Source organism: Argiope bruennichi, chromosome 11, assembly GCF_947563725.1.
Source record: "Argiope bruennichi chromosome 11, qqArgBrue1.1, whole genome shotgun sequence".
Lineage (NCBI taxonomy): Eukaryota > Metazoa > Arthropoda > Arachnida > Araneae > Araneidae > Argiope > Argiope bruennichi.
This window is the reverse complement of record NC_079161.1, coordinates 74,259,741-74,273,281: the sequence shown is the minus strand read 5'-3', so window position 1 is coordinate 74,273,281 and position 13,541 is coordinate 74,259,741. Positions and strand designations below refer to the sequence as shown.

The window sequence follows — 13,541 nt, the reverse complement described above, 5'->3', positions numbered from 1 at the left end:
ACACTCACTTTTATTTCATAACTATACACTTATACACTCTGAAATAAACTAACTCAATTAATTCAATCGGATTGCTGTCAGATTGATACCACTTGACTTAAAAACAGTAATGTTCTCACATGATAACTTGAAATTTGCGATAGCAAACTTGAATTTTTAAAAAAATCTGTGATCGTGGAATTTTGTTTTAATGAGGAGTTTATATGAAGACATCTACTTGTGTTATTTTCGAATAAATTCGTTAAATTCATATTTTTAACCTTATTAAATCAGAAAGTGAAATTTTAAAGATAAGCATTGAAAACTGCATTCCATTCTAATAATTTAACAGCTAAAAAAGCTAGTGTTCCGGTTGAACAATCTGATCATAGTATAAAAGATTGTTGTTATCAAAAAACATTACGAATCATTATGCATGGGTTTCCAAAAAAAAAAAAAAAAAAAAAACATGAGTCTTGCAGCAAATTTAAATTGCTCAAACGCTAAGAAATTTTTCATTCCACAGAAATGTTTCAATGCGAAGTAATTTAATAACCACGATTTCAATCCAGTAAAGAGAAAATAAGACGCAGACTAAACGAGCTTACTTAACAATTTGTTTACTAATGGCTTCAAAAGCAAAAGAATACGTTCCGGTAAATTGGATGAATATTAGAAAAGTTGGCAACGTCTGCCACTGAATTTTTCAATCAAACTAAAGAAAAAATATATTGGTTCAATAAACTATGAAGTGGTTTAGAGTTAAAAGATCATGACCTTTAGGCTTTATATTTAAAATATTATTATTTATTGCAATTAATTCGCTTAAATCATTCAAATGATTATATAAAATTATATTTGGAATAAAAAAATATAAGAACATTTTATTTTGAAAGTGGTGCAAGTTCCTTTTTTCATTTTTTTGAGAAAACTAAAGGTTAAAATATTGGTTAATTCAAAAATATAAATTCATTATGTCAAGTCTGGAAAGTCTTTTCTTCTAATTTATCACTATGTAAATTAGTTATATAATTTTAACTCGAATATAACAAAAATAATGTATATTTATGGGCTATAAATGGATTTACACCATTTTCATGATTAGTCAAATTATCGTTTCATTTCAATTCTGAAAAACTAAATATTACTTAAAATATATTCTGTGCTAATTCATTTTTTATAATTAAGCTATGCATAAAGAAAATGAATATTTGAAAAAGAAAAACTCGAAAAATACTTAACTGATATTGGAGATATTTGTACCATTTTGTAGGACATTTATTGGGGAAGGTTTCAGTATATTGAAGTCATATCAAAATAAAAAAGGAGTTTTATAATTACGGTTTTAATTATTTTCCTACTACGATTCGCGCTTGCGTAAAACAGCAGTAACTGCGCTTTGCACTTATCCGCGCATGTGCGAAAAACTCAAACTGCACATGCGCAAATATCAAGAGCCGTAGTATGCATATGCGAAACATTTCTTTGTTTACATCTGATTTTAAACTGCGATTCATTACGCCCAAAAAAAGAAAATCCATCCTTCAACTAACTTTTTTTCTTTAAATCGCACTTCAGTTGAATGGCAGAGACAGAATGAATCTCATGAGGAGCGAAATGATCATCCAGCCAATACAGTTTTCAAATAAATATTATGAAGCAAGCTGAATTCTATTTTGATATCAGAAGAAGCTGAATTTTATTTTGATATACAGAGTTGATAAACAAGTATGGAACAGTGGGTACAATTACTTATTTGTATATTTTCAAATTTCAAAACAGCTTTTCTATTGTATGTTTGTTTTTTATTGTTTTGCCTATGAACATATCATATTTTTACCTTTTTAACAGTCTAAATATTTTTGAATGTGGACTATAAAAAATTGTTTGGTAATTATTTTCGATGATTTTTAAATATAATTTTATGTTTGTTCGATGTTGTGTTACATGCCCATGTTATATCGGGTGGAGGCTAGACTGAAGTCTAAGGCTAATTTTTCCTCTTGGGTGTTATGCCACGGGCAACGCTGTGCAGGTACCGTTAATTAAAGAAATAAAATAAAAGTAGCAGTTTTTTACTTTGAACGTTAGTTATATTTAAATATTGTTAAATTTAATATGTTCTAATTTTATGTTTCAATTGTTCTAAAATAATATTAACTTACTGTTTCATTTTACCTGATCCAGGATTTTAATATGAAATTATCTATTTTTGGAAAAAAGAAGTAAATTAAGCTTGTCTTTGACAAATGAAATAAAACATATGTGACAACATGAACACGCCACCTATATTTATGGAAATTGGGCATGCACTACTTTCATAATCAATCGCTATGCAGTTAGGTTCATAATTTTAATATCTAAAGCATAAAGCCAAATAAAATATTGAATCACATTTTCACATCAAAGGATTAACCGTCTGTTTGTCTGTACTTTCGTTTGCATATAAAATCAATAATTCATAAAGTTGATGATTTATATCAATGAAATTCAGTATGAGATCTTATAACTATAACTAGTTCCGATTCAAATTTTGGTTTCAATCGGTCCTCAAACCAGTGGAAGCGGTCTCCGAAAAACTTTCTCGCATACTCTCTAATCAAGGTTTTATCCAGAGAATGTCTTGCATGGCACTGCCGTACAATAGTTACGAAATATTAACCTCTGGCGTGAATTTAGCATTTTTACTGAATCTATCGTGTCATCCTTGGCGAGTTATTTGACGAATCATCTTTGATATGCGGTTAATAGTATACTATAATCGAATTTATGTTTTAGGCGCATTTTTCCTAATCGATTGAAACAAAAATTTGATTGAGAAATGCCAAATTCCATATCAAATTTGATATATTTAAGTCATTACATTTTTGAATTATCACGTTTACATGTTTCTGAAAGAACAGAGAGACACAGGGACAATCCCTTTTTGGATTTGGCTGAAAATTTGAAAGAAGTCTAGACTATAGATGCTGAATCTGAGTGTCGAATTTCATCTATCTAGCTCTAATTGTTTTGTAGTTGTCATGCTAACTTGTATTCGAACAGCTAGAGATAAATTTTCTATGAGCAGAATTTGCACAAAATTTGATAGATATCTACGAATTTGGTACAAAGTTCGTATACTAAATTTCATCCGTCTAGATCAAAGCGTTTTTGAGTTATCTTGACTGACAGACAGATAAACGGACATTTCCTAAAATTGCATTTATCGAATTCAAGGAGTTCTAAAATATGGAGATTCGTCAAAATCCCGAGTTGGAAATTTTTGACTATAACTATACTTTATCTATACTACTTATACGAGAAAGTGAAAAAAGACGTGAAAAATTCTTATTCTCGTTACTGATTAGAAGTTCAAGATTCACGCCAAAGATCTACGTTTCTTAACTATCGTTCGCCAAATGGGCGCAAAGTATTTGGAATCTTAACTAAACCTGCAGTTTTAATTGGAGGATTGGGATTAAAATTTTTATTGATTTTTGCTTTAACCCAATGGTTTATCTAATGGGACCAAACTTTCATATAATATTATGAAGCTGAATTTATTCTTAGTAGAATTCTGCAGACAATTTTTGCAATTTAGGTATATTCTTAATTATTCAAACTGACCAATACAAATAAAAAAGCAGGCAAATGTAATAAAAACAATCTCTATTCAACGCCATCATTTGCTTATTCATTTATTATACATAGAGTTCTAGAAAATGAAAACAACACATGTAGTAAACCGCAAAAACAAAGAAAGAATTGTTATTTACAAAATCATTCATAAAAATATATATACCAAAAAATACAAAAATATTCCCTAAAATTCAAGCTAAAATGAAACAAATTTTTTTTCGTAAAAAATTGTCAGTTAATACATTGGTGCTCTAATGCTTTTCATTAACGAATTCCAGCAAATTAATCGTAAAAAAACCGCCAATAAATTGCACAATTATAGTAACTTTCTCGCCAATTGCATGTAATTAATAACACATTTATTAAAGAGTACACGAGAAAGTTTCAGGGAGACCATGACCGCTGGTTAATTCGAATTATATTCATTTCTGATGATTATACCGACATTGCAACTATAAAGTTGATAAATTTTTCCGTATGGTCTTACATCAAAATATTATTTTTTGTCTATTTGTAAATGGAATCAGATAAAGGTAAGTCTGTCTGTCTCCCCCTGAGCATGGGAAAGATGGATGAAATTTGGCTTATTGTTTTCTCTTAAGAATGTAGATGCAAATCAAGTATGTGATCACGTGCTTGTTGTTAAGAATTTGTGACAGGACTTCCCAGTGAAGTTAGTTTTATGGTAAAGAAGAAAGATTTACAAATATTTTGATGTCTTTGAATGGATGGGAGGTTAATGACTTCCAGCCTTCGTAATGAATTTGGCGAGTTTGGCGACAAAAATTAATGCTCCTAAATATTCCAGAATTTTGGCAATAGATATATCAGGACTCTAGTTCTGGAACATTCGATGTCCTGCTACGGGAGCTATAAAACCTGAGATACACGGACAAGTTAGTAGTTGAGTAGAAAGAACGTGTAGTGAGAAAATTCTCGGCTTGAACCATTAATCTCTAGTGAGTTCTATCTTAAAGCTTTGTAGTGTTACAATTGCTTTTAGTGACTGACTGCTTTTGTGTGTGATACAGATTTCTGCGACTTAAGTTTTTGTGTAGACTTTGGCTATGTTTTGCTACCCATGTCACTTGATTTTGGTGACAAAAATTAAGGTTTATAAATATCTGAGAATTTTGGCGATAGCTATATTAAAATTAGTTCTGACGCTTGTTGTAGAACATTCGATGTTCTTCTTCAGAAACTATAAAAGCGAAGGTAGACGAACGAGTCAGTAGTTGAGTAAAGGGAATGTGTAGTTGTAGGAATTCTCGGCTTGAAGTATTAATCTCAGCGAGTTCTCTCTCAACGCTTTGAACTGTTATTTATTTAGCAGCGATTGACTGTATTTGTGGGCTGTTGATTACTGTAGTTTCTGTGTGTGCGCTTTTGATTATGTTTTGTTACCTGTTTTTCTTTATAATAAAGCAGCATTATCCGTTACTGACACTGCTGCATTTTTCAGAAGTAAAAAAAGCTATCTCTGTATCCGTTGTTGAGTCAGTTGCACTTTCCAATAGGGAAAATCTGCTAATGGATGATGGATTTTCCCTGTAACTTTTAGAAATGTTAAAGCGAAAACCTTAAAACTCAATAAGTTAGATGTATGAATTTTTATATGAGATGTTATTGCCAATATTACTGTTTATTGTCAATATTTGGACCCAATTACCTTACAATAAACTATCGAAAATGCTTATTCTATTCTATCCTCTATGAGACGAAGTTAAACACAAAATGTGCCATATTGTGGAAACATTTAAGAAAGCCGAAAGGAGGACTGTCCAATTGGTATGAATTCTATTAGAATCTAAAAAACAACTAAAGCTAAAATTTTTGATATTTATTTTAATTATGAGTAACTCACAAATGAAATTAAAAGGATATAATAATATGAGAACCAATGAAAAATATTAAAGAAATGAAAAACATTATATGTCCATAGAACATGTATTAGAATAAAAAAAGCTGTAAATATCTATTTAAGTCATCCTTTAATGTTTCAAAATTATTTAAATGGAATTCCACCTTATTTTTCCATTTCGAATAAACTTTAATTAAAATTCGAATTGCTTTTAGATTTATAGACACAACCACTAAATTAAAGTTCCAAAACCCATACATCTGATTAAAAATATTAAGCGAAATAAACATGCAATTAAATATTTTTCTGGAAATTTTAGCGGAATCTCTTCTGAGTTTTTTATTAAATATAAGCCATTTTTAATTATTTTTAAAAATTTTAGAATCTAAATCATTTTCGTAAAATCCAGAGATTTTAAATTGATTTTATTAGTTCTTAAAAGTATTTTTAAAAGCAATCGAAGAATTTTTCCGAATGATGATGTAATCATTTGGTTTATATCAATCAACTGGTTTCAACAACTAGTTTATATCGATTTTTTCCTGATAACTATTTTATCCTAAATACATTTATGGATGAACCTAATATTTTTTTTACTTTAGAACACATAAATTTTGGTGCAGAAGTTCGATTTCCGATATAAAGTTTTGTCAACAGAAGTATTCGATTTCCAACATTCTTTTAGAAACGATCAGCTCAGTTGAAATATTCTATTTTATTGCTAGAGGATGCTTTCAAACAGAAAAAAAACCCGTATGATTTCCTTATTATAATTTCGGAATTTATCAAAACTATAGACTTGATCAAATACTTGTCAAGATTGCTATATTCTTTTCAGAGATTTAAACCTTAGAGCAGAAGAATATATCTTTCAATTTTCAAAAGTAATTTACAAGAGAATTTTGAAATAAACTGTTTAAAAAAATCTTGAATAGAAAAAAGAAGAGAGAATTGGAACACTCTGTATATAATGTGCAAAGTTATTTTAAATCTGACATTTGAAATTGTTATTTCATGATTACTAACCAAGGAACTGCACGAATAGTGTAATAATGAAAAAGAAAATTAACAAGTAGTAATTAAAAGAGCACGATGAACAATTTTTTTTTTTTAACTCAAAAAATCATTTGCCGTCGTCTCCCCATTCTCGAAATATAAGGTCTTAAAGTATAGTGACATTTTAAAGAAAGTCACCAAATTTGGCGACTTTTGGCGAGAAACAGCAGGTTTTGGAAACAGTGATCAGAATGTCGATATCTTGAATATTAACGAAGTTACAGAGACTGCTCTAGAATATTCCATATTTGGCTACGTAGAAAAGTCACCAAGCTATATAAGACAAATGAGATCGAAGCTTTAAGATTACTTCAGAGTTTAGTTGTAAAGCAGTAGTAGCTTTAAATCCTTAAAAGTTAAAAATTCTTTGGATAAATTACCGATTATCTTCTTGCCAGATGCAACTTTATAGTCTGCATTTGACAAGGCATTTCATTCTCATTTTAGATTCCCATTTTCTATGCTTCAATTATTTGTTATTCGGTACCATATTTGTCAGTAGAATACATATATTTTTTGGCAGGCTTCTTTCATTTTTATATTATTATACTATATATTTGTATTTTATATTAATCTGATTATTATAATTTCTGAATTAGAACCCGTTTTTCCTTTATTTATATTGCCTAAAGTAAATAAATAAATTATAAAAATTTAAGATTTTATATCTCGATAACAGGATAAATACATATCCTCACAATAGATCCAGTAAAAATGCTACATTCATGGATTTTAAGGAGTTGGACTGAGAACTAGGTGAAATAACCATTTTTGTGGGATATGTATTGTCAATATGAGTTTCCATTGCTTGAAAGTGAAGAAAAGAGGCATTCTTCTAAAAATCATATAGAATAATTGGACATAAAAGTTTTTATATTAGTTTTCACGTACTCTCAATTTGAGTCGACGAAAGTCGAGAAAAGCAATATTTCGCGAAAATACACATAAAGGATTTGGACAAAAAGCTTGTTTCAATAACTATTGTGATGCCGTATGTATGGTCAAAATGAGTTCTCACCGACTAAATGTCGAGAAAAACATAAAGGTATACAAAAAATTTGGATTGAAAATTAATTTAAAAAACACAACTTTGGAATACATAAATTTAATATGAGTTGTCGTTGACTAAAAGTCAAGAAACTCAGTATTTTGTTAAAAGACAATCAGAAGGTTTGGTTTAAAATCCTTTATCGATAAATTTGAAATTTAATCTGAAAAACAAACATAATGGCATCGAAATTTCTCTACATAGATAAAATGTTATTACTCTTAATTAAAATGCCCATATAAACTGAACATTTGATCATATAAACCAATGTGGAACTGATATTTTTCACCAAAATAGAATGACAATGTATAGTAAAAATAAGGAAAGATAATTTTTCAGAAACTAAAAACTAAGGAATTAAATCAAGTGAGTCTTCTATTGAAAATTTTTATATAAATTATTTATTTAAAATTAAGAAACGAGCAAATTAGGACCATTTTGTAAGATTTTTTCAATCTAGATTAAAAAAAATTTAAAACTGAAATTATGTTAAATCTAGTCAATTTTTTAAATAAATATTAGATAAAAAGTATTTTATTAATGTAAAATATATTTTACTTTTGCAGTTTTCAACATCGTAATAAATTAAATATTTAAAAAATTTAACTTAATGTATAAAAAAAATTAGGACAAAAATAATATAAAGAAATTTTTTCGATGTATTTTGAAAGCAAAGAAAAGGACGATTCATGACATTTTATTAAAAAAATGGAATAAATGTACGACGCCTTTTGATTCTGGAGAGTCGCAGTTATCAGGTCTGATAACTTCATTTTAAATAGATATTACTTTTACAACATTTCATTATTGCAACCTAAAATTTTAATAACAGAATTTATCACATTGTAATAAATTGTACATTTAGTAAAAAATATTGCTAATAAATAAAAATAATTTTATAAAAAAAGTTCAATAAAAGAATTTTTTTATCAGTTATAGATTTGAAAGTAGAACAAGGGACAAGTTGGAGCATTTGATTCAAATTTAGAGACAATGTGTGGCTCTTTTTATTTCGGAACAAAAGATATCATGGGTCTGGAAACTTCATTTTAAATAGATATTGCTTTTACAACATTTCATTATTGCAACCTAAAATTTTAATAACACCATTTATCGCATTGTAATAAATTGAACATTTAGTAAAAAAATAATGCTTATAAATGAAAATAATTTTATAATAAAAGTTCAATAAAATATTTTTTTTTTATCAATTTTAGAAAGTATAACAAGGGACAAGTTGGAGCATTTGACTCAAATTTAGAGACAATGTGTGGCTCTTTTTATTTCGGAACAAAAGATATCATGGATCTGATAACTTTATTTTAAATGGATATTGCGTCTACAACATAGCATTAATGTATCCTAAAATTTGAATAAGGCAATTTATCACATTGTAATAAATTGTATATTTAGTAAAAAATAATGCTAATAAATTGAAATAATTTTATATTAACTGTGGACTTGAAAGTGCAATAAGACGAAATTCAGAACATTTCATTCAAATTTGGAACGAATGTGTGCCCGTTTTTGACATCGAAACAGTCTAGAATCAGGATTGACCTTTTAATACTAAATACCAAAGTAAAAAACATTATGGGGCATTTTATCCAAACAATATGCGATATTTTTTTGATTCGGAAAGAAAGAATATAAAATTTTAATTGGTTTTATTAATACTAAAATGATATTTCATACTACGCATTTCAACCTCATTTAAATTCGGAAATTCTTAACCTTTTCAATCGGAATCAAGAAATTTTTAACTGAAATGTTTTTTTTATTTAATTTACTGTGTACGACTGACAATTGTATTTTATAAATATAATTTCAATTTTCTATTTGAAAAATAAAATAAATAAGCTATATGTCCGGTATGTCGAACATTTCATCACAATGGTAAAATCTAATCAAGAGGTCGAAAATGTGATCTTTTGATATTTGATTTATTAAAAGTTTTTAAATAAACAAATTCAGTTTCCAGCACAGAAAAATAATGCAGTTGAAAAGCATAACACTAAGTTGGTTTACTTTATATGCTAAATATACCAGCATATTTCGGATAAAATGCATTTTTCTAAAAAGAAGTGAAATATTGCGCAAAAAACGTTATGAGAAGATTATCAATGGATAATAAAATATTTCTTAAACATGTCAGATTGTAAAAATAGATGAAGCATAAATAGTAATTCAATAATAAGAACTCATTATAGAATACATTAGATACCGGATATTTCGTCTCAATTGCTGTCAAGTGAAAATATTATAAAAAGTCGAAAACTTTATATTTTTCTAAAAAAATTATAATTAAAATATGTTTTTCCCCAATGTATTTTTAAAAGAAAGTAAATTGAAAAAATAAAAACATGCAGTTTGGTACATAGATGTATAACAGAACTCAAAATGTGAACCGAGTCGACTTTTCCGATATAGCAGACATTTAATTCCAAATCAAAATTTTCTACAGAAAAGAGAAGAAAAATTACACATAATTCATTGTAAAAAAATTTTCTAAGAAATAATAAGACGCTGTTTCTAAAATAAAAGTAAATAAAATGCAAATAATAACTAAAAAAATTAAAAATCGTCACACAGTTTATACTCATAAAAAACGTCAGAGTTTTAGAAAAATTAAAATTAATTCTTCTAAAAATTATAATAATATAAATAATATTAATCAACTAAATAATACCATGTAATTTCATCTCTTAATAAATAAATAATTACAAAGTTAATATTTGTTAAAATGCATTGCCCGAAAAAGTTAATATTGTAATAAACTATTTATTTAGAAAAAAAAACAATGCTTACCATATAACTGTGTCCAGACAGTTGAAACCTTTTCAACCGTTGGTATTTCATATTTCAGATGTTTTGCTTCCGCTTTAGAAATATTTCGAATTCCATTTTCCTCAGTTGTAGAGACAGTGTTAGACTGTGTTATTGAATCTATCTCTTGATCGTCCATATCGAAATAATTCCCATACAAATCGCTCACTTGCATTTTATTCGTATACTATTTCGGATACAATTTCTATATCGCTAGTTTAATATTGCAATTAAAAAAAGGTTATTTCTTTTATTTCAGTTTACATAACTTTTTTAAACATTCCAATGTCGGTTAAAGAAATAATGAACTTTGAATGTTTAAGATTTCAAATCCTTGAATTGATTTCTGTTATTTTTCAAATATTTTGCTTTAGAATATAAATTTTATTTTACTTATTTGTTTGAGAGTGAATAAATTTATTTAAAATTTAACATTAATTGAAAATGAAAGCCTCAAAATTTTCTTTTTTAGGTTGTATAATTCTGTTAAAACCGATTTATATCAAAGAAGTGATTTTGAAAAGATATTTTAAAACATAACTATCAAAAGATGTTTCATTATCACACATATAAAGATATTTAAATATCTTCTCAATTCTGTGTTTAAAAATTTTTTCAATGAAACAGATGTTTTTCTAAAGAGAATAATTTTTTTAAACAAATGGAAAGTTTCTTTAGCTTTAGAAATATAATAATAATAATAATAAAAAAAAAAAAACGATTTCTAATTCAGAATTTAATTTTTTAGAAATTCGATATTTATTCTTATGATTCGTCAAATATACTCTAAAAGAATATCTTCCATCAAACTTCAGATTAATAAATCTAAACCACAAAGTCCTTCTTATTCTTCAAACTACTTTTCTACCGCAAACGATAGTTTATCTAGATCTTTTAAAAATAAATTGGCAACCGCTTTTCCGCAAGTTACTTTCTTCTCTAAAAGTTTCGAATTCGTTATTTTGTCGCTAATAGATATTCTACCAAAAGATCAAGCTCAGCTGATGCTTTGGAGGCCCGAAGCGCGCAATTGATAACGTTCATCTAGAAATTCACCGAAGAGATGCTACGCTTGATCGGAGGGTTGCAACAAGAAGTCAACTGTCCTGAAAGGAAGCCATATTTGGCGATTTTGGTTCTCAAAAAGTTTTGAAGGAACGCCAAGGAGAGTTTACACTGTTTCAAGAGATTTAAAAACCCCGGAAATCGATAGGCTGAGAGTTTGGTGAGAAAGAAATGTTTCTCCTGTTAAAACTGGAATTCTTAGGATGTATTTGGTTGGATTTATATTGCAGTTGTTTTTTCAAACTTTTACCATTTGGAATCAGAATTTAAATTGAAGTTATAATCGAAATATTTTTCAAATTGATATATATATATATATATATATATATATATTAAATTTTGCTTCGCTATAACGAATTTTACTGAATCAATATCAATGATAAATGTTAACTTATTTTTAAGAATAATTTTTATTTCACTTTATTCTGAATAATTTAAGGATTAATTAATGTAATTAAATACTTTTTTGTAATTCGGACTGAAAGAGTTCCGTTTTTAGTAAAGAAATTTTGATTGGCAATTATAGCCTATAAATCTGATTAAACGAGCAATTCTGGTATACATATAAATTTATTTTGTGTATCTCGGAAACGGCTCAAACGATTTGGATCAAATAACATATTTAGATATTTCCTGAACAAACGCTATTTTACACATGCATGAAAAAAAAAACCTTTTTTAATCAAATCCATTTTTTGTAATGGTTTTTTTTATAAAAATACCCATTTTTTGTATAAAAATCATATCCGCTTCCAAGTGTAGGCAGTGCAGTATAGTAAATGACGAACAACATGAATGACGCGTATGTTGCGAGTCCTCGTTTCGAGTCGCGCTTTTGCTTTATTTTTTTACTTATGTATTCGTATTTAATATTTTTGCTTTTTTAAGTTTATCTGTATAGGTGTCTTTCTAGAAAAAACGCGATTTAACTGCAAAAAAAAAAAAAAAATCACATTTTTAATAACTGACTATTACAGCTTTTTTTCTAATGCTCTCACGCTGACAATGTCACTTAGCGACATCTCAGAACCGATTTCACCATTGTAAAATTGAGTGTATGTTCTAAAATATAATTAATGATAGATAAACTATAAAATGGATACTGCAATATAACATATAGTTTCGAATAAGGTAAGATTGAAGGTAAGAAGATATATTGAAGGTAAGATTGAAAAATAGCACAAGCAGCACGGACAAGGCACGTCCGTTCACTGCGCGATACAAGAGCAGATCAGCGTAAAAGAGGGAGAAATTAATTATCCCTAGTCTTATAAACCATGAGATTTTGATAGGGATTTCTCTACACGAGCCGATTTATACAAGGTAAACACAGGGATCTTTTAGAAGAATTTGGTTAGATCAGCAATTTCTTGTCTCTTCTCTCGGAGGGTGGGAGCCACTGAAGAAAGCATTTTTACAAAGCTTCAGTTGAATTAATTAAGTAGAAAAAGTGGAATGGAATCAGGAAATAAAAGAATATTTTAGAATTAAGATAATATGGGCTGAATTAAGATAAAACTTTGGAAATTAGTTAGAATTGAAATTAGGGTTTAAAATATCATTACACACACATGCACACACGCATGCACACACACACATACAAACACACACACATACACATAACCTGCCGGGCGAAGTTTGGTTTTTTATATATTATATTAAATGAATGAAAAGCTAAAGTATAAGTTCTTTATTCTATGTTATGCTGCTTATTTGTATTTATATATTATTTTTTTACTTTACTGTAGTTTAAAAATAAAACTCCTGTTATATAGAGCTAAGAATATTTTTTGTATGTAATTTTTATATTTTCTTTTCAGTCATATGCAACTCCTGCGATATATTAATTCTGTCATTTTCCATACATCATTTCTTTTCTCAGATTCCGAGACCTTCATGTCAACAATCAACTCAAGTTGACAATAAGTGATAAGGAATTTTTGCGAACATGTTCAGAAATATATTGGACAACAAAACTGATGTCATTGATAGTTGATTCTTCCAGAGCAACTTCTAGTGCTGTTCTTATTTTTCATAACTCTCTAGCGATATGGCATAATTGAACATTCTTAGTTAATGTTAGAA

At 27.9% G+C, this 13,541-nt stretch overlaps 1 protein-coding gene across 1 annotated transcript in view; it reads right to left on the bottom strand.

The window, feature by feature from the left end:
- LOC129956684 (synaptotagmin-15-like) overlaps positions 1 to 10,530 on the bottom strand; it is a 140,900-nt gene extending 130,370 nt beyond the window's left edge. The window contains exon 1 of the mRNA XM_056068615.1: positions 10,374 to 10,530. Within this exon, the coding sequence (XP_055924590.1) occupies positions 10,374 to 10,530 (157 nt within the window). The remainder of the gene's footprint in view (positions 1 to 10,373) is intronic.
- Between the last annotated feature and the right edge of the window lie 3,011 nt (positions 10,531 to 13,541).